The 22,003-nt window shown below is 37.5% G+C and overlaps 1 protein-coding gene across 9 annotated transcripts in view; it reads left to right on the top strand.

Moving 5' to 3' along the window:
• Positions 1-1,758: 1,758 nt before the first annotated feature.
• The window catches only part of NTRK3 (neurotrophic receptor tyrosine kinase 3), a 541,580-nt gene continuing 521,335 nt past the window's right edge, over positions 1,759-22,003 (top strand). For 8 of the 9 annotated variants that reach the window (XM_075273267.1, XM_075273266.1, XM_075273265.1 and 5 more), the window contains exons 1-2: positions 1,759-1,984; positions 2,769-3,361. In XM_075273267.1, coding sequence (XP_075129368.1) covers positions 3,123-3,361 — 239 coding nt within the window. In that variant the 5' untranslated portion in view covers positions 1,759-1,984; positions 2,769-3,122. Of the gene's footprint in view, positions 2,005-2,768; positions 3,362-22,003 lie in introns of all 9 variants that reach the window. The other variant, XM_075273262.1, reaches the window with a different exon arrangement.

Genomic DNA, 22,003 nt, shown 5'->3' with positions numbered 1-22,003 from the left:
TGGCCAATTCTCTACCGAGGATTGTTAAAGAAGACCTTTCATGGATTTGGGCACAGGCAGTTCTATATACTGCTGGAAAGCTGACAGTGTGCTGAATTCAGAGCACTGTCGGCTTTCCCGATCTGTGCCCTGGGTAAAGCGCTATCGGTCCCGATACCGTAGCGCTTTACAGTCAGAAGGGCATTTCTGACAGTCAGGTACGTCCTTCTTCACAGCAGCGTCTATCGTGCTGTGCTGTGTGAGCGGGGAGGAACGCCCCCTCCCCTCCTGATAATACTCATCTATGGACGAGCACTGTGAGCAGAGGGAGGAGATGTACACACTGTACAGCGCGATAGGCGCTGCTGTGGAGAAGGACGTACCTGACTGACTGTCAGGAACGCACTTCAGACTGTAAAGAGCTACGGTAACGGGACCAATAGCTATTTAACCGGGGCACGGATCGAAAAAGCCGACAGTGTGAGCGCACTGTCGGCTTTCCAGCAGTATATAGAACTGCCTGTGTCCAAATCGGTGAAAGGTCCTCTTTAACAATCCTCAGTCTCTACAAAACAGCCAATAGAAATTTCTCATCTTCTTGCCAGAGATGCAGCAGAGCCTCAGATATAGCATGACTAAGAACACTGATTCTGCAGAAGGAATAAGAAGAGATCATATTGACATCTGTTAGAGGGAGAAGGAGACTGATTCAGCTCAGACGCTAACCCCAATAAGAAGAGACCATATTGTCAGCTGTAAGAGGGAGAAGGAGACTGATTCAGCTGAGTCAAACCCCAGCCGCAGATTATCAACTGTACCAAGGTGGAGAAATGGATGACACATATGTGGAAAAGGAATTTATTTATGGTGGAATCATTGTAAATGACTTTGTATCAGCTTTTAACTCCCTTTTAGGACTTTAGGTATGAGAACAAGTCATGGGACTGCTACTAAAATAAATCTATGCTAGAATGTGGATAACTCCTTTAAACTAAGGTAGTATCTTTTAGTTCTTTTAATAGTTTTATAACTGTTATTGTTGTGATGCATTACTTATTATTATTATTATTATTATTTAGCAGGCTAAACATAAACATGTTTAATTTTATAAACTGTTTCTATAATCCAACCCAGTAGGGCACTGATATTTGCAATATGGACCAATGTACCCTTAAACATGGGTAACATAGCCTCACAGCCAATCACTACTCCTTATTGCATTGCCAATCTTGATTGACAGTCCATTAACCGCTGCCACCTAATGGAGAGTGTAAGCAACTGCACCAAAACAAAAACCATAATAATGCAACAACACTGCTCCAATGTTCAGAAATTCTGCTTCATCTATTCATTGTTCTCTTGATATGTTCTTCACAGCCATGGTAACTAATTTACTATTCAGAACAATACGCAAAACATAATAACCGTTATATTATATTTATGGATAATTTATGAGCAGAGTTATCAGTATTATGGTATGCCAATACATGCATTGAAGGGTATATACTGTATATAGCAGAGCGCATTGTGCTTTCATTAAGATCCTTCTATTATAGGAATATATATATATATATATATATATATATATATATATATATATATATATATATATATATATGTAATATAGGGCTAAATAGCCAGAATGGTGCAGTATTGGTAGGAGCAGAATGCAGGCTATAGAGGGGGAATTCCACAAGTGTGTATGAAGTAGAGGATTAGGATAAAGGGGATTTTTTTCCCTGCTGTCCTCCTTTTCATCATACTGCATAGAGAATTAGTTTTGGTGTGTGAGTGTGTGTGCTGCCACTCTCCTCCCTCTGCCTCTCTCCCTCGCTCTCTCCTCATCCTGATCACACAGCTTTGATTCTCTGGCTCTCAGTAAACAGCTGAGACTCCCACCTTTTTTTTTTCCTCCCTTTCCTTTGGACAAGAGACAGCAGTTCGTGTTTGGAGCTACAATCTGCAGGGTCTGAGAGTGGCGTGCACCTGTATCCCCCATCAGCAGGTCCATCTTGTGTTATCATTGTGTGTATCTTTGTGTTCCTTTTCTATTCTGGTGTGTATGTGTCTGCATCTAGCAAAAGAACCTGAACATTTTATATAGCGGAATCTAAGGGAGCATTGATGAAGGGCACAGCAAATTAAGCATTGCTAGGATCTACTTAGGGTGCTGTGCTTGCCAAAAATGCATCATGCATCTTAATTTGCTTCCTCTAGTTCATTGCAACATGCTGTAGGCTCTCGCAGCCCCTGTTGCCTTTGCTTCTCTTTATTTTTTTCCATGATACTTGAATCATTTTGGACATTTGCTGCAGATCTGGATGTATTGGATTAATGTGACTTCAGCAACATCATGTCCCATCCTCAGTTCCCACGCAGCTTTATCCACAAGACAAATAATTGCAGCATTTTTAGCATTTGATTGGGAAAAGCCACAAATTAGAAAATTTCCATGTTTTCCTTCCCTGTGTATCCCATCTTCATTACAGAAATGCTGGCGAGGTAATGATATCCAATGATGAAAATAGCATCCTGAACTTTTTTTGCTGTACAGCCCTGACTGTGCTCTGCAGAATCCAGGGATGAGGCAGGGAACATCCTGAATGAATGTGTCTTGCGGAGAAAACTGTCGTTTTTTTATAGGGGAGGTGTAATGTATTTGTCTTTTTTTTTTGCATACATCAGGTTACAAATGGTGCTGTTTGATCTCTGATCTTGTATGTGTATCACTCCCTTTCCCTGATTCCCTCTCCCCGCACCCCACCTCCTCTCTTTCTGTTTTTTTGCAGGTGTGACAGTTTGAAATCTGCCCAGTAGGTGGGACTTGGTGACTTTAGCACCCGTTTTTTTCTGTCTCCCCCATCTTCTATTGCATTCCTCAGAAGTCTTGTAGATCTCCTGGAAAAAAAAACAAATAAAACCAACAATCTGGAATCAACAAGACAGCAGCAGCATCAGGCACTATGCATCTCTGTGGGCTGAAAGCAGTGTGCGTCTAAGCCATTTCAGGATGACTTTAGCTGCAAGAGGATTTTGCATCTGATTGCTTATCAAGAGAAAAGGCTGAGATATCTCCTCGTCTTGGTTTCCTTTCCCATTCTATCCCCCCCCCCTTTTTTTGGGGTTGAAAACATCTGTCTGAAATGGATGTGTCTCCGTGCCCTACCAAGTGCAGTTTTTGGAGGATTTTCTTACTATGGAGCATTATGCTGGACTACATGGGTTCGGTTGTGGCTTGCCCTGTTAATTGTGTGTGCAGCAAAATTGAAATTCTCTGCAACAAAGTGGACAATGGGAACATATTCCCCCTCTTGGAATTCAATTCAACTGAGTTAACCGCAAGCTTAAACATCACCGACCTGTCCAAGAACATCATTTCAATGTAAGTCTTCCATACCAACCTAAAATTGAAATGTGCCATTTGCTCTATGATGGAAGTGATTGTATTGTGTCTTGTATCCAGCAGCAGGTTCACAAGCCTGTGTCTTAATGATCCATGTTCTTAACTTAGACTTCAATTGTTACACTGTGATTTCTTATATACTATAAAGAAATAATCCCCTACTTCTTCAAATACAGCTATTTGTTCATTGCTTAACTAGAATGGACGTAATCTGGTTTTATTGCATGGAGTCATGGGAATACTGGGCACGATAATAACTCTTTATTAATTATGTTCCATGGGAAAACACAGATATTCTATTTTTCTGCTTTTATGGTTCTGAACTAAGATAGCTTACGTATTGTAAAGTGGTCTCTTCTAGCTGTAAGGGCTAGTATAGTTGGAAAATAACAGCACAAAATGAGTATGCGGTAACTGCTTTACTATGAGATGGATCAGGTTGTTATCAACTTATATTGCCCATGCTGTAGTACATAAATCAATCCCAAGTCACGTAGCTGGCTGTATATTGGGTGCAGGCATTAGGATTCCTCCTGGTTGGGGATCATCATGTGCATAAAGTGCGTCTTGAGATCTGCTTTAATTCATTTAAATACAGAGATGACACCCAAGACAGACAGGACGTGCCTTTGCTCCAGAACCACCCTATGCTCTGCTATAGATGTTCTGTCATAGCTGAATTGGTGGCAATACACTGTTCAGCCAATCCCATTTTAATGGCTTTTATTGTATCTTGCTGTTATTACATGGGCAATGCAGTTCCAAACTTATATACCAGTCCAAAAAATGTCATCTCCGGTGGAGCGCCTGAAACTTCATGTTATCCAGATGCTAATAATGACAAGAAATGACTGGCAGATTGATAGTGATGCAGATACTTCTTTCCTTTGTTCCTGTTTATACTGTTGCATATGGTGGAGTGGCAAATAATGAACTCCCATGATGGTGGTAGAGGGCCGTATGGGCTCTAAAGAGTTAACAGCTTTTGTGTTTAACCCATTATAGGTCATAGTGAGCAGATCTTCACTTCAATGGAGAAAAATATAAGAAAAGCTCTCGTCTCGAGTTTGTCATAGAAATGACGTGGTTATTATTTGCCGTGTAATGGCGGTAAAGTTCTTTAAGAGGATAATATTCTATCTGTCACCTAGTGTGGTGGGATATAGTTCATGGAAATGTGGTACCAATTGATGATTTGGATAAGAATTATTAGTGCATTTTTCACCCACTGACAGCAGCACAGTAGAAAATGTTTTCATGTTCCAACTCCCATTTCCGACCCCCGGTTGCTAGACAATTCCTGCGTTAAAGCCCTCTCTGGTTGGAGGAAGGTTTGCTGAATGTCTTGTCGTCAGGATTTCTTCTTTTTTTTTTCTTCACACCATGCATTTGTGAAAGAGCCATGGAGATTTGCTTCCCCACCCTCTCATTTAAAACACAGCACAGTGTTTAAATATTCAGCTCAGCAACTAGATCACACTCCACAGATAATCCTAAGGAAGTGACGGTGTCATGGAAGTGTGTGGACATAGCATGGGAAAAAAGCAATGCACGTTAACTGGGAAGACGTGAAATAAAGCAGTATTCATGTCTGCCTTGACTGATCCTGGCTCTGTACTACATGGCCCCTAGTTGTTCTTCGTGCCATCCAGGTTCATTTGTCAGCTGTTGCTTCATCTGCCTCCAAATTCTAATATACTGCATTATAGGTCTTTATTCGTCGTTGGGTATTGCAGGTTGCTCGATTGTGTGCTAGCAAATGGTTGCACGCCTCTCTACTCTAGGTCTATAAATTTGCCATTCCTTATGAACATCACATTTAGGTCCATTTGGGCTCAGCAAGACTATTTGTTTCATTTGGCACTCGAGATATTGTGAACAAGATTGCAGTGTGAAAGATGGAAAACATGGAGGAGATGACATGGAGCCAGGAATACTGGGTTTGTTTCAACAAATTCAGGAATGATATTGAAAATAAACTTTGATTTTTAAGCAGACTGTGGTTTTGTCTATAAAAACACATTTAGCAGAGATGTAAGAAAAGAGTAATGATATAATGCAGTCATTTGCTTTAGTTGGTTGTAAATGTATGTATATTGCAACACACATATGGTGGACCTTAGATTGAACAAGGAGTGACAAGAACTTGGCTGGCCTGGTCCCAACAAGGAACGCGAAAGCACCAAATTGTCCATTCTTGGTCGTACTAAATATTACTGTGTTGCCAAAATATTCACTATGATAATGATGGGAATGGTGACGGGAGTTACAATTGTAAAGGTTCTATAGGACTGTTTTAGATTTAGGCTTCTTGAATTTATTGAAAGGCCGCATCTCCCTATACTATACTTCCAATTCAAAACTGAGTATTTTTAACAATATACTTACATATCATATACAGTTGTCAAATACATAACTTGTACAACTGCTTTAATAAAATTGTAAGGTAGTAATAGACAAAATGTAAAATAAAAATGATATGATTGATAGATATTGGTACAAGTCTTTCCTACGACATCCCCACCCTGCAGTAGATTATAACTCCGCCCATGCGATAAACCATTGTTCCCCAAGAGGTAAATATTTGATCAACTTAGGCGTTGTCTCTTTGTGCCACTCTCGTCTACCCAACTTTTTCTTTCATGTGCCGCAGAACACGTTTAATGCGGACGTTAAGATTGATTTCATATTTTCTTTAAAATTTCTTATCCTGTATCCAAACACTAGGAGATACAGAGTCATTAGGATGCACTATACTTTGCTCTCAACTAGAAAACACATGTAAACTGGAGTATATTTTACTTTGTGTCATCTTTTCCCACCATATGGCACATTTTCCACCATGCAATAATGCCCTTCAGGAGGTTGTAGAGTTCAAAACTTTTGCTAATATGGCAATGTTATGTGTCATGGAAAGAATATTAAGGCAGAGTTCACATTTGCACCAGATGTTCTGTTCCAGGATCACATTTGCTGGGAAAAATAGCATGAAGCTAGTGACCTTAGTCGTCGTCGTCGTAGTAGTAGTAGTAATAGTAGATTTCATTGGATTCCATTGGTGTCCATTAGTTCTTCATCATTTTCAATTTTCTACTTCTACAAGGCAGATGTGAACCCACCAAACCAAGATGCTTACTGATAAAGCCCAAGGAGGCGACAGTAGTAAGCCTTCAAAATATTCTTCTTAGTCGTATAAGTAATTTAAGAGGATTAGCTACTGCAAAATGAGAAATCCATGAAGAGTGAGATCATTCATCCGGTTTTAAGTAGTATACCAGGCCATATAGGAAAACATTGACATCAGATTAACTATGAGGGTACGAAAAACTGCTAAGACAATTAGATGGTTTGGTGGGTGTTGGTAAGATCATCTTTGCTTGGTAATATTCTCATAAAACCATCCAAGGATCTTGAGGTAACTGGCGTGAATCATGCTTTAGGGTAAATTGCCAGCAAGCTACTGTAATAGCTTCTTGGTTCAATGGTTGAACTGAAATGCTGAAAATTTAAAATCGCATCACGAGCGACATTCCTAGATGGACAGAACAACACGTGATTGAATTGGAGGATTTATTATTGGCTTCTATCCAGTCTTTGGCCAGGAACACCCTGCTGGATTCAGCCGAAACTGTGTGTTGTCACTGTTTGAATTTAATACAATGATCACTTGTTTTATGCAGAAGGTGGTACTGCTGTAAATTAGGAGTACTCTCATGAATGCTGATTCTATTCTCCAGAGAAGTGGGCTTCATCATTGCACATGCATGGAAACTGCAATAGAGAGAAGGAGACTGATGTCAAATGTAATCCAATAGCCGTGTAATTTCTTATGAATGAAATACTCTAGTGAATGTCTTAGGAAATTACCAGAACTTTACAGGTTTTGTAGGAACTTTACAGATTTTATAGATATGAGCCATACCATGTAAAATAATGTCTATCCTAAAACAGCTGGCACCTGTAGCTCCCAAACTGAATGGCGACCCAACTCCACCCTTCCAATTACACTTATTCTTACAATTTTTCGATTATATTAACACTACAGCAAAGGTTGTACATACCCTTATGGAAAATCCACTGATAGTTGTGACAGTAAAATGTTAAATTTATAAAAATGTGTATTCATGTAAAGAAAAACCATTGTCAACGCCCATTCCCATATCTCAAAGATGTATCCTTTAGGTGTTGTCCCAAGATCAGTACAGGATATCAAATAAGTGTCTGAGTACTAGAAGTCCCACTGTTTGGTTCACTTCAATCTCAAGAATTGGGTCTCATCTCTCATTTGAAATAAGCCACTGTCTTGCATGTACAAAGTCTATCGGACTGATGAAGATGGCGTTCTACGCAACTATCTCTTTCACTCCCATACATTTTGAAGATAGTAGAAGCCACCTATATCGCTGAATAGGTAAATGTCAATCTTGGGATAATCTTTTTAATGCCCCCAAAAAGTTTGGTTACCTAAATATGGCACACAGCAACTTTACGTGTATTTATAAACTTGAGGTATGATGGAAGAATAGTCCTGGCATTAGTTCTAAGTAGACCCCTGTTCAATATAGGAGTCAATATAATGGAATGGTGTATATCAGGAATTTAGGTTTAATACAAGCTTTCCTTATACTTCAATGTGAATGCTCTGCTGAAACAAAGTAACATCATATGACATGTATATGATCCCCCGCTCATGGAGAGTGTCTATGAATTCAGTTTTAGTAAGTCTTCAGTTTATTAGTGTTCTAGTGTCTGCTACAATGTTTCATGTATCAATGTAAGGAAAAGAACAACAGATATATCTAACGCGATGTGTGAAGTCGGGGTCACAATCATTATGAGGGCTCAAAACTGTGTTTATAATGAACACAGAAAATGTATATAGCTCTGAGCAAACAAATAGACTAAGAAACATAGAAGTCTTTAGCACATACAAAACAAGCATAATTCATGTTAAGCATATACTAGTTGGTATATTGGAAACTGTTGATGCTTGTATGATAGTAATAAGCAAATGGTAGATCTGACTGTATGTGACTATGCCCATAGTCATGGTAGGTGGAAAATTCTAAATAGCTTTTATCACTTCCATGATACAATTGGATTTTTGTTGAGCACATGGAAATATCTAGAGATTAACGCTTGATATCTATTTCCTGTTGATACTATTATCCCAACATATTTTGCAGCACTGTGATTGGCATCATTCACACCAGTCCTTGTATTACTGTATTCTGTACTGTTGGATGGAAGTGTTACTTAAATTCACATTTAGGAACTAAATTAACTTCCTATTCAAGTTCATTAACATTTTCCTCTAATTTTTCTGGTATAGAGTCTGTATAACATCTTCACGCAACCAGTTCTCCTGCTGTTTCTGGCATAGATTCAGCAGCACTCCGTGCTCTTGGCTGTGAGGCCTGTCGCTTCACTTTCTGTCTCCCTTTTCGTACAGTTAGAGATAGTAACAGGAAGAGGAATGAGGCTGTACATGCAAATCAGAGTGAGGAGAAGGGGAAGCATCAATGTCTTCAGAAAGAGCAGATCACACAACACAGTAGTCAAAATGGAAAAGACATCCATAGCTATCTATAGGGGGTGCGGATAAGTTACTTAGGCTGTATATGACTGTGGAGAGAGAAAGGAAAGAACCCATGGCAGAGTCTACAAAGGAGAAGATAGGGAGAAACACACATTTCTGAGCATGGAGTGTTATCACAAGGGTGAGGGAATCCTTCATGGGCTGTAAAAGGTAAAATGAGACCAGGAATACAACCGTGACATAGTAGGAGAAAACGGCAACCTGGAGACAAAACTGAAAGCCAGCATATATTACTAGACCTCAAATTACAGTAGAAGGATGTTGCAAACTGCATATCGGGGGGGGGCTGTAAATAAATGAAGGAAGGAAGGAAGATGCAACTAATATCACTTACAAGTCAACTGTGTCTTTAATTCTGCCACCTATACCCTAAACATTAAAATTGTCTACTACTTAAAGTTTCCTATTTAAGTGTATTTTTCCCTCTACACTACTTGTTTTACCATGATATATAGTATACAGTAATGATCTTCTTTGTATAGTATTAATTGTTTTTTTAGTTATTGCTTCCCTACTATAGGAACCTCTGTGTATATCTGGAAGAAGCAAAAGTGACCCGTATTGATAAAACCAGAGATAAAATAGTAGAAAACTTTGATAAATAGATCCCTCTCAAGCCGTAGAAATGGTTGGTCTAGATTAAAGTATTGAGTGTTTTGTAATTAGTATTGATAGACTGTAATTTACTTTTTACATGATGTCAATAGCATATTGCAGAGGGTATTGGAACTTATTTACGGTAAAGGCTTGTATTCTAGGAAAACTTAGTTAATTTTATACAGGATTTAGCAGAATTCTGATTATCTAAGGGGTATCTGTGTAATGAAAGACTGTTTATCTGAGTCCTTTCACTTAATTTACGTGTTTAGAAGTCTATAAGGTGTCGCTCAACCTGTTGAACCCATAATTTTCGGTTGGCCTAAGGCCAGAAGCTTATGGACACTGTGAACCAAATCGGCCTATGTTTTAACTACAATCCTAGTACAAATCTGTTATTTGGTTCAACGTTTTCCATGTAACTAATCCCAGTCTCCTTTAAGTTTTTTCAAGTGCTTCCAAAAGCCGAATTCTAATGCAAGTGTGATTATGGACCATTTCCAAGCGTCACATCGCACTTGCCAATGTCTTTGCCACCACCAATGGGTCGGCTCTCAACAATATACTATATGAACATTTCTTACTGAGTGTTGCTTTGATGTCTAGGATGAATTACAGGAAAATAGTCTCTTGTCTCCAATACATCCAACCACCATCCTATCACTTTATTAGCCTTCTTTATGGGTCATGATTTCCAAGATCATCGTTAATCTTTGAGACAGCTCTCATGATCACTTTCCTTCACGTCTCAGTTTCTGAGTATTGAGCTGGCTCTATTTGCAGCAACTGATTCTGAAACATGACTTATTAAGTGAAAGGTTTACCATAGCGGATGGATACATGCTACATTTCTGCTGTGGTTCTTAATGTATTTAACCACTGATATGGTCGAGCGCGGTGGAGACGTACAACTTGTGTTAAAGGAATTATTCATACGATCTGCTAAATGATACTGTACTAGGTTTCTTTTTGGCTAACAAGTAAAAAGACTTGGCACTACCGTATGGGCAGAACACCCTCTGAGATGGGAATCTTACAGGTCTGTGTCTGAGCCCTTATAAATAACATTAACCCCTTGATAGCTAAAAATTGTCATCTCTCCTAAACCTTACACTTTAAGCGTAAACTTTTTTTTTATATTATATTTTATGATTTTTTATGGCATAGGATTGGACATTCATATGGTACCAAAACAGGTTGTTATTTTGTTTATTTTAAGTTTTATGGAGAGAATATTGGGAAGAAATAATATTAGATATTTTTAGCAATTTATGCAGCGAAAATATGATCATCTTGATGACCTGTCACTTCAGGAGTAGTGAGCTGACATAAATGGCAAAGAAATACAGTCATTTTAATGGATGACTTATAAATACAACCTAGCTGTATGGTGCAATAGTTATGGTGTATGCATACAGATGGCAGACATAAAACATTTGAATATTATATTATTAAATATTTATATTATATAAAATTTTAATCTGTATATTATGTATGTTTAAGTAAAAATTAATATATTTACTCTATATTACAGTATTATCTATCTATGCAAACAAAATAATTGCACTGGAACTCTGCTAAAGTGCTGAGCAATATTACTGCTATGTCTTATATATATATATATATATATATATATATATATATATATATATATATATATATATATATATATATATATATATGGTTCTTAGCACGCACTTTGATAAAATTGTGGAAGTCCATCTGCCACCAACAAGTGACCCCTTTAGCTGGGATCTAATCTGGACCTGACCTAGGCCTCCAAATGAATTTAGGCTTAGTGTAGCTATACTCAGCCCTTACAACTATCTTACAACGATCTTCCTATCTATAAAGGATATATCTTTTTTTGTTTGTTTTCCATTGAATGTTTCCTATGTTAATAAATCAGGTCAATGAGTCCATCAAGAAGAAAGAAACCATTTCTAGTTGATTGATCCTTAGTCTACTAATTAATTCCAATGACAAGCAAACACGTTCATCTAAGTATATGGCAGATTTTGCAAAATTAAAAGCTGTCTTTAGAATGATAGAAAAAGACCACTGTATATGTATAAAATAACAAATTTAATAGGATATATTTGGGAAATTTTTTATAAAAAAGCAAAATCTCCCTTAGTTTTCCATAGCAACCAATCACAGAATAGCTTTCATTTCTTATGGTGCTTTTGGTGTGACCGGTTGCTATGGGGAGCTAAGACAGGTTTTCTATAGACAGTTCTCATAAATTTGCCCCATTATTTTTTACTATTATATTTTACCTTTTATTCTTTTTTAGGATCAATAATATAACACATCTAAGAAGAACTATATCATTTTATGACGTTTATGGCTACTTATAACGATGATCTACTGAATGTTGCATTTAAAGACAACCTGTTAAGTCTTGTATCTGTTTTTTATGAAAGTAATACAATTGTGATTTTACAAAATTACAATTTTGAATAATCTTTTCTTTAAGAACTCTATATTGTTATATTCCTTCCAGAACTATATTAAAAAGGTAAAAGACTACTAGGTGGTACCTATTGGGGGGCATGTCCACTTTGATGTTGTCCAATGATGTTCCCATTCTTTGAGACGAAGAATGGTAACTCTCATCATAGGGGCAACATAGTGGCTCAGTGGTTAACACGGCAGCCTTGCAGCGCTGAAGTCCTGGTTTGGAATCCTGCCAAAGGCAACTGCGAGGGGTTTGTACATTCTCCCTGTGTTTGTGTGGGTTTCCTCCCATATTCCAAAAGACATACTGATAGGGAAAAACAGAAATGTACATTGTGAGCCCTGTATGGTAACTTTCATATACATTGTTAGTAGGAATAAGAAGGGGAACAGCAAAACATATTTTTATTTCATGGGGAATACAAGTATTTGTTAAACCAGACATATCAAGAGAGGTGACATATCCTTCCTACCCTATTGAATTTGGTGTTAGTTCATCATTTATTACTAATATGAAAACTATTTTGTCACTAAAAGCTTTGATAGTCCATACAAATAACTTAGAACTTTCGGGATGAATGAGTTTCCAGAATTCCAGCTTTGTTGATACATATCATTGCTACCTTGTTATCCACACACGTTATCTTTGTTAATGTTACTTCTGCCAGGAGGCACAACCCTCTGCTATTAAAATCCACAAGGTATAAGCTCCAATGATAACTGTATACTCAGCTGTATGCCAGGTGCATGCCTGGAGAACCTGCTCTTAGAATTGACGAAATGGATGATTATATTTAATGGGTGGTTTTTGAAGTCAGTTGGACACTTATTCCAGATCACTAAATTACATAGTGTTTTTCTTTTCCTTTTTTTTTTATTGTGATGATTTGTCAGCAATGCCTTTATGCGTGATTGAGAAATAGAGAAAGAACGGAAGGCTAGTATTTCACAAATGCAAATGCAATTAGAATTTTTTGTCATAACCTTGCAAACGAGAATGTACAAATTGCATTCATTCATTTCTTGTCAAGACTGGTGGAGGAAGCCATTTTGTCAATATGATAAGGCTAACTAATGCCTTGAATAGGAAATCAATTGTGTCCAGATGGTGGCCTGCTGGAGTCCAAAGAGAACTCCTGCAACACCCATTAGTGTAGGTTAAATTAACTTGTTAATGCTTCTAGTTCTCACTCCTTGAACAGAACCTTATTATTCTCATACAACAAGCATGTTGCAATAATCCCATCAGAAATACCCACATTACCATTTTATGTAATATTTGGCATTATAATGTGCAATGCTTGGTCTGCTAATGACTGACATATTAGGTGACTGTTGGGTTTAGATTCTTAAAGGGGTTGTCCATTTTAAACTGTATTTTGGAAATGTTTAAGTAATGGGATTGGGGATACATTCCTTAATTTGATGACACATGTAATAGCCACAGCAGATATTTAACATTACCATCTAAATCAATAGTTGCCCTGATACATCAGGAGATCCAGGAAAAGCTGCAGTGCAGTGAAAGCGCATTATCTTCTATTAAGTACTTGGTTACTAAACACCACCAAGTCTAATTACAATCCGTCTAGTGAAGGACACCATGCCATGCGGTGCTCATAAGATAATTAGCGAGTGACACTGCTGTCACTTGCTACAGTAATTGTAAATGGGAGTCAAATTAGTGCAGGACAATCCCCCTGATTCACAATGCTGACAGCGTGGATTCTCTGAGAACATGGCACATACACAACTTAAGTCGTTTAGCTTTAATTTAAGGGTTAATCAATAAATTGAGACTTTCTTGTATCCAAGCAGAAGCTTTTCTCTTCCGAATGTGTCCTTTTTTTTTTTTTTTTTTTTTTAATTGTAATTTTCTTCATTTTAAAGGCCTGTTTTACCTATTCTATACTAGTCTATATAAATGTTATTTATCATATAGTCTTTTAGTAAAAGATAGTATATGTATAACCTCCTATGCCATTGTAATGTCCATGTACTGTAATATAAACCTAATCTATACATACCCAGTACAATATACCTAAGACTTCTAAATTAGAGTAGATACAATCAATATAAACAATTATTTTCATCCGATTGGTCACATTTGGTACATGAGTATTGAGTAAGAGACTATAGATTAATAAGTGGTTTTTAGGTTGTCGAGTTTAGGCAAATTACTGAACAATCTCTTTCTGTCTCATTGATGTTCAGGCTTGTGGAAGGCGTCAATTGTTCTCTCGTGGAGCTTCAAGTGACTTGAACACTTGTTGTTGGGTTCTCCTCTCCCAAAAATTCTAACTGATCATTGTCTAAGGCTCTATTCACACTACTGAACTTGGGTGAATGCTACCCATGATCTATGAAAAAGAATATGCTGTATATTTTGAAACATGTTTCCGTTTTCTCAGACTAGACTCTTCCATTGAAAGTCAGTGTCAATGATAAAAAAAAAAGGTGGTCAAGGTAATACTGACTCAACTGTTACAAAACACAGCGGAAAATCAGCCATAAGCGGATAAACCTATTACCCAATTGTTATTGTTAGACCTATTGTTGTATGTCCATATACTCTGAAACAGGAAATGCAATAATTATTGAAGGGATTATTCAGGATTACAAACATGTTGGTTTCCCGCAGAAACAGCACTATCCTTGTCCATGTCTGGTTATCTACTTCCGTTCCCATTTAAGTAAATTGGGCTAAGCTGTAAGAGCCCCTTCACACAGCGTAAGTGCGCCACTCATTTAGACCCGTACATGCGAGCGCTTCAAAACACATCCCATTCACTTCAATTGGGAGCGCGCGTAAAGCCGTAAACCCTAATACTAGATACAGCCTATAGACATGAATGGTGCTGTTTCTATGGTAAAAGCTGACTTTTATCTAGATGGCTACTTTGACTCCATATACTGTGTAGTTATCATATTTACTGGAAATGATTGGACTATGAGTTGACGCAAGTCAAAAAAGTTCTATGGGAAATGCTTTCCTAAATCTCATGCGGTAGGATCTAGTCTTATCCTTGACTCTAACATGTGCCTTAAAACTAGACAAAAATTAGATCTGTATATAGAGCACAATCCTTACCGTGGAATACTGTATGTTCTTGGACTGAACATTTTGATTTGTATTTTTCATTTGATAGTATAGGGGTTAACTAGTTGCTGGTGTCTGGCCCAGAAGTATTCAGACAGCAGGTTACAAGCTTCAGATTTGCCCTTTAACTGAACATGTCAGTGAGGAATATTTCTCTTTTTCTAAACTTGAACATATGGAATTGATATGGAGAGAATGACATCTACAATATCAAGACAGATAGCTGTAAGGAGAATAAGTAATGGCGTCAAATCAGGATAAATATCTTAGTGACTTTTGAAAAGAGATTATGATATTGTGTAGACAAGGAGATGCTATTAGCAATAGGTATGACAACTGTGATTTCACTAGAGATATAGCATGAAAGAAGCGGTATAGATACAAGTTCCATCTACCCTAGTTACCCTGTAAGTACGGTGTGGTCTCCGATCTAGTTCATGACCCAGCAACTGAATGAAAAACTCTGAGGAGTAAGGCAGTGACCTGACAATGTCTGCTCCTCCAGATGATCTTTCCATCTTGCCATGAGTACCGTATGCTGCTTAAAATAACATGGACAATTTCCCCTTTCTATTGGATTTTTATTGCAAGTTTTTAGTCACCTACTTTTTTTTGTTTGTCTATTTTGATATTCATTTTCATTAGACAATTTGGTTTTTTGTTTTTTTTTTGTACAAGATGCAAGCAACCATCTTTAGACAATTCATTATGGAACATATTATACAAAGGAATCCCTTGTATTTGTAGTCAGAAATTGTATCATTTCCAGTGGTTCTCCTTTTTTACTTATGTACATTAGGTTACTACCTCTAGGTGAAGCTTGATGCCATACTGTATATATACTATGGGGTATGCCACCTGGCTTCCTTTTATTATATTTCGGAACTGAGATATCACAGTCAGATATCCTAATCCTGTATCAGCATTTGTTAAGTCTACCATCTTGTCTTTTCATTTTGTGGTTGTGACTATTCTTGGCTTACAAGCACAAGCAAGCCCACAATAAACTAAAATAGCTTGTCAGTGCAGCGATATACATTACACCAAGGGTAAAATGATAAGTACAGCACTGGTGGAGTTACCCTTTAAAGGCATTGCCCTGACTAACCAAGGAAGATCAATGTAGTAATCTGATGTGTATATATACTGTATTACTGACAAATTCTTGGCTCTTAGCATTTTTTTTAATCTACTTGAGACACTCAGTACATGCCGCTTAGTTTACTTATGCACTTCCGGGCTGCTCAAGAATTGAGCGTGAGATTTCATTCATTCATTCATTCATTCATTCATTCATTCATTCATTCGCTGTGATTGCTTTGTCTGCACCTCTCTTTAGCTGTCACCTTATACACCTCTAAGCTTGTATCATTGCCTAGCTTTTCTGCTGTACCTGCCTCTTAGTCTCAGCGCATGCGCATAGTCTACATATTGCAGTTGTGCAGTAATGACCACCGATTCTGCTGGCCCATGTACATGACATCAGTGTTGATAACATGTATTCGGGTGGTGAATACCAGCAGCCAAGATTACCCATTGGAAATAAATTACATTATCTTGCCTGAAAAAAGGAAGAATGACAATTGGGTCATCTAAGTCCCGGTTCACATCTGCGCATGGTTTTCCATTTGGTGAGTCTGCTTGGGGACCCCCAAATGGAAAACTAATCCACATAAAAAAGCAGTTGCCTTAGGGAACCTGCGGGCCCCATAGACTATAATGGGGTATGTGTGGTTTCCGCTCAGTTTTCGCGTGAAAAATACGGAGAGCTTGCAGCGCTTTCTCTCCGCATTTTTCATGCAGACAGGGGAACGGAGTACCCGGAACGCAGATGTGAACTGGACCTAACTCTCATCTGAACTGGCGGCAAAATTAAATTAAGTAATAGAAAATTTGAAAGACTGCCTCATCCATAAGTTAAGAAGATTCTTTTATACAATAGTTAACGTCAAAACATAAGACAAATTTTATTTGAGATAAATCAAAGATTCCTCTAATTCAATGACCTTTCTGAACAGTTCAGAATGAGAAAATGTCTAAGAATCTTAAATTTCACTAAACTAATTTGCTTATTTCTACACAAAACACATCTAGAAACCAAAATGAGATTAAGTGGCAAAACAGAACAGATAATGAAAAAAGAACTTGAATAGATGACAAAGGGCACATCAAGAATTTTATCTTGGCAGTGTCTTACGGTACAAGTGCTTGCCATCCACATCAGAAGTTCTGACTTGACACTTCGTGGAGTCATAAGGGAAAACACATATTTAACCCAGAAATCAATGACATATATATTACAAATCTTGCATAATAAAGACACTGTAAATAATAAATATAAGATGAATAATTTAGAACAATGGCTCATAGATAATGGATCTAATAAAGATGCCTTTCATGGCATATATATGTCTTACATACTGCTACGTGATATTGCTGTTGGCATTGTGTACTGCAGTCCTATAATGCTTAGCTGGTTCTAAGATTTAGAAAACATAACATCTCAGCATGTCCTGTCACTATTGCTGAGATTTTAAGATAAATATATGCCAACCGAATGTGTAGTTTTACTGCATCAGTCAACATTTGGATGTATTTTCTTGTAGATGTAGTTAATATACACTATTTAGTTTGGCTAAGGCTATGTTCATATCTGCACTAAAGTTTCCCTTGGAGACTCCATTGCAGTATCTGTCTGAATCCGTGGATGAAAGTCTTCCATCCTGCACAGACGGATGATGAACTCCATTATAGTCAATGGAATCTGTTGTGGTCTTTTAGTGGTATGCCTCTCTATTGTTATGGTCTTCTGATGGACCAGAACTATGGTTAGGCAATGCTAGTGTGAACCTAACGCAAGTCATATTCAGAACTATATGGATGGTTATAGAATAGTAAAGCCAGTTTGATTCATATATGATGGAATGTCCCATCATCACAGCATTTTGGTGTTTAGACTACTTTCTAGGATATGGAATTAAAAAATCCTTCCCAGAATTGGCAGAATTTTGATTCAGACATTGGTAAAATCAATCAATATTATTGTGTATATGAAACCTCTCTGTAGCTGAAAAGAGTGTTAACTATAAGAAATTTAAGAAAGAAATGACCACATGGGAGATATTCTACCCTGCTTAAGATTGCTATAATAGTCTAGATTTGTTTTTACCCCAATCTTTAGCCTAAAAATTTAGATATTTGTAATATCTTTTATTTTTATTGTTGATTTTTTTTTTGTCTCTTCATTTATTCTCTATGGTGGATGGAGGGGTGAGCCTGTGACATTTTTATGTCAATAGATTGGTCTTTCTTTCCGTAACTCCTTTCTGTACATTATTGAATGCTAATAAAGTTAAACTTTTTTTTTTTCCATTCGAGAAGTAAACAAACATGATGGAGAGCAATAGACTTTATCACCGTTAAAGTCTATTGCTCTCATCCTATGAGGGATAAGAACAACAGACTGTAATAATGGGAGTCTAAAAGTGCCCTTAAACTAAAGTTGATGAATATGGACAATTACAATCATGATGACCATTTATTGGGTGAACTTTAACAACAAACAATCATTTGGATCACTAATGAGCGACATTACCGGAAGGACGTTGGCCATGTTTGAAATTTTCTCATGAAATATCTCTTTTTATGACTGTATTGGCCAATATTGACTAAAATGAGAATGGCTTTGTCAGTGTTACCTCTAGTTCAATCAGTATTTTTTGTGCCTCCTTGTAATATTTATGGTTGCCTTATAGGGGAGATTTCTGACAATCAATGATTGGATGAAATTAAATATCCAATGGACAATAGTTTCATATATGCCAGTCTTAAACCAAAGTTCAGTGGAGTAAAATATGCCACAAGGTTTAATAAATTTGACACATTTTGATCTGTATTAAAGACAAAAAATGATATCTATGCCTCCTATGAGCAGATTTATGCAGCAACTTGTGCAATTTGTTGGACAGATAGAAACCATGCTCACTCCAACTACGGCACCACTTTTCAAAATTGGTGAATGTAGGAAGGCCAGGAACCAAAGGTTCTTGTTGGGGTAGTGATCTGCGCTCACTGGTAGAAGACTGATGTGAACACCAGATTGTCCAATGCAAAAATATATTTATTACAGAAGGGTAAAATAGCATGATGTGTTTCGGGCCGTTACAGGCCCTTTCTCAAGTGCAAAGAGTGTATCGTGTGTCTATCTAGTTAGTTATGATGAAATAAAGACCTGCTGATGCCTCAGAGACATACAATACACTATTTGTACTTGAGAAAGGGCCTGTAACGGCCCGAAACGCGTCGTGCTCCTTTACCCTTCTGTAATAAATATATTTTCACATTGGACAATATGGTCTTCACATCATTCTTCTACCAGTGAGCACAGATCTCTACCCCAACAAGAACATTTGGTTCCTGGCCTTCCTTCGTTTCCTCTCCGGTTTTCCGGTGTCTTGTTGGATCTGCAGCCACTCTCACCTTGATCCTGCTTCAGAAAGCAACCAAAAGGGGTTGTGACTACTCACAACTCTCCAAGGTGATAGGGCAACTGGTCATCTTATAAACAAATTATTGTTTTTCCTCAGAACGTGTCTCATATACTACGCTCAGAGCGCTCAATGTCTCTCTTTTTGCAAAATTGGTGAATGGCAAGAAATACCTTGTGAATTATTGTACAAGTATGTTATGTGCATAATTTACAACTTTTTTTTTCAGCATAAAACTGGCACACAAACCATATGTGTGGTATCAATGTGATACAACTCATCTCTTTCAACTCCCCAGTTCTGATATCTGAATGTGAAATTAAGTTTACAGAATCATGTATCATGACATGATGGAATTAGGTGAATGTCCAATCTTTGGTGTAATTTACAGTTCCTGAATCCCAGTGTAAAATCTGTAGCGGGGACCTTACAATGTGCCATTTATAATACTGTATGGTGTTATATGTATTTCAGGCTCCAGGGCATGTGCACCCCTATAGCTGTTTGCCTGGGTTCATACATGAAAAATAACAATAGCACAGTCTTTATACTACGTTGCTGTAGTGGTACACTAGCTATAGATCCTTCAAATAAGAATAATTTAAATCAAAATTGGATTTTCCTTTGACTTTTTAGGATTCTTTTTTCCTTTTCGTACGAATAATATATTGAGGTTACAGTATCAGAATTACAAATGAATAGGGAGCATGTGGGAATACAATTTTTTTTTTATATACATACTTTTTTTTTTTTTTAACTTGACCACCCTGACATAATAGTGTCATTGTTCTGTAGGCCGCATGCAGTTTTGTGAATTTGTCCTTACTCTATGGATACGGACATCTGCACAATAGGTCTTTTCTTTTCCTGAATATAATTCCTTATCCATTGAATGATGCAATGATCAAGAGTTATCGAATGTGAGTATTTCAAGCATGTGCTTATGGTCAGAGGTCATATTATGTTTGGTTGTACAGTGCCATATGTATATATGTGGGACCACAATGTAGCAAATGATTGTCATAGCTGTCAAATCCTGTGACTTGTCATTACAATGAGCTCCAAGTATTGGGGTCATCTCTCAGAAAGTCTCCTTTTAAAGCATTGTAAAAGGATTTATTAATGCAGATAATTCCATTGACCTGATATCAGATATAACAGAACTTCCCCTATGGCCTAACATTTCAGTTTCTACAGCAAAATTAAAAAATATGGCAAAACGGTGAGTGGTAGCTCAGTGGAAAGGAAACTAGGAAAATATTACAGTCACGCTGTGCATATTAAAATCTGCATGAATATATTTAGTCTTATCAGTATAGTAGATCATTTATTAGGTACTGTCATTGTAAAATTTTTCAAGGATTTTATTTAAAAACTCCCACATAAAGTTCCTACAAATTCCATCTTCTATAATCCAATAAATACAATTTCCAAATATTCTTACTTATGACCGTATACGCCAATAAGAAAGACATGAAAATATATCTTCCTAATAAATGTAGTGGATTTTACCAGGTTCCCATTTTTTTTAAGTTTCTGATATGACCCCCACCATCGGCTAGAAGAGCCTTCTATTATTCCATAGACCACTCTCCAAGAAGCCAATAAAGCACATTGGAATCGAGAAGCTACAGGATTCATCTGGGCACTTGTCTCCTATGGCCCCATAGACTCCCAAGTCATAAAGAAAGCCCAATGTGTTATGAGATGAGCTTTCCTGCTTAGAATAATGCAGCAGACGGTGACAGCCAGTAAAAATAGCAACCTGCACAGTATACTTTTTTCCCATGGTCCCTATGGGAGATGGATTTTTTTCTCTATGTACTGTACAAAGACATGAGGAATATGTTTTACATGTCTGTTTAATATATGTATCAGTACTTTCCTACATTGCATCACCTAGACAGTGTATGGGGTTTTACAGCCCCTAATGTATGTTTCATACTGATGACCTATCCACTGGATAGATCATAGGTATCTGATTTGTGGGGGATCAAAACCCATAGGCCATACAGTTCAGCTGTAACAGCAACCTCCGGGTGACGGAAAACACTGTAGTAATAAAAACTGAGTTGCAGGCCCGGTCTTCACAACTATACAGAGGATACGGCTGTAGCTCTGGTCCTATTATTTGAATAGGAACAGACGGCATCCACTCCTTGTCCACTGCAGTAGTTTCCGGCAAGGACAGTATCTATTAAAGGGGTATTCCCATCCTCAGGATCATATTTAGACTTATGGCTTAAGGTAACTGAAGTGTCTTACCCAATACACTGCTTTGTATTCCTCCTTCTGTTTGTCAGATACAGCTGCATATGTCTCCTTAGTGTTTACAGCTCATTGCCTAGGTTTCAGACCACCTCCGCTATCTAGCGGCA

Source organism: Leptodactylus fuscus, chromosome 5 (genome assembly GCF_031893055.1).
Source record: "Leptodactylus fuscus isolate aLepFus1 chromosome 5, aLepFus1.hap2, whole genome shotgun sequence".
Lineage (NCBI taxonomy): Eukaryota > Metazoa > Chordata > Amphibia > Anura > Leptodactylidae > Leptodactylus > Leptodactylus fuscus.
Note: the sequence above shows the minus strand (reverse complement) of the source record. Positions and strands in the feature narration are given on the sequence as shown.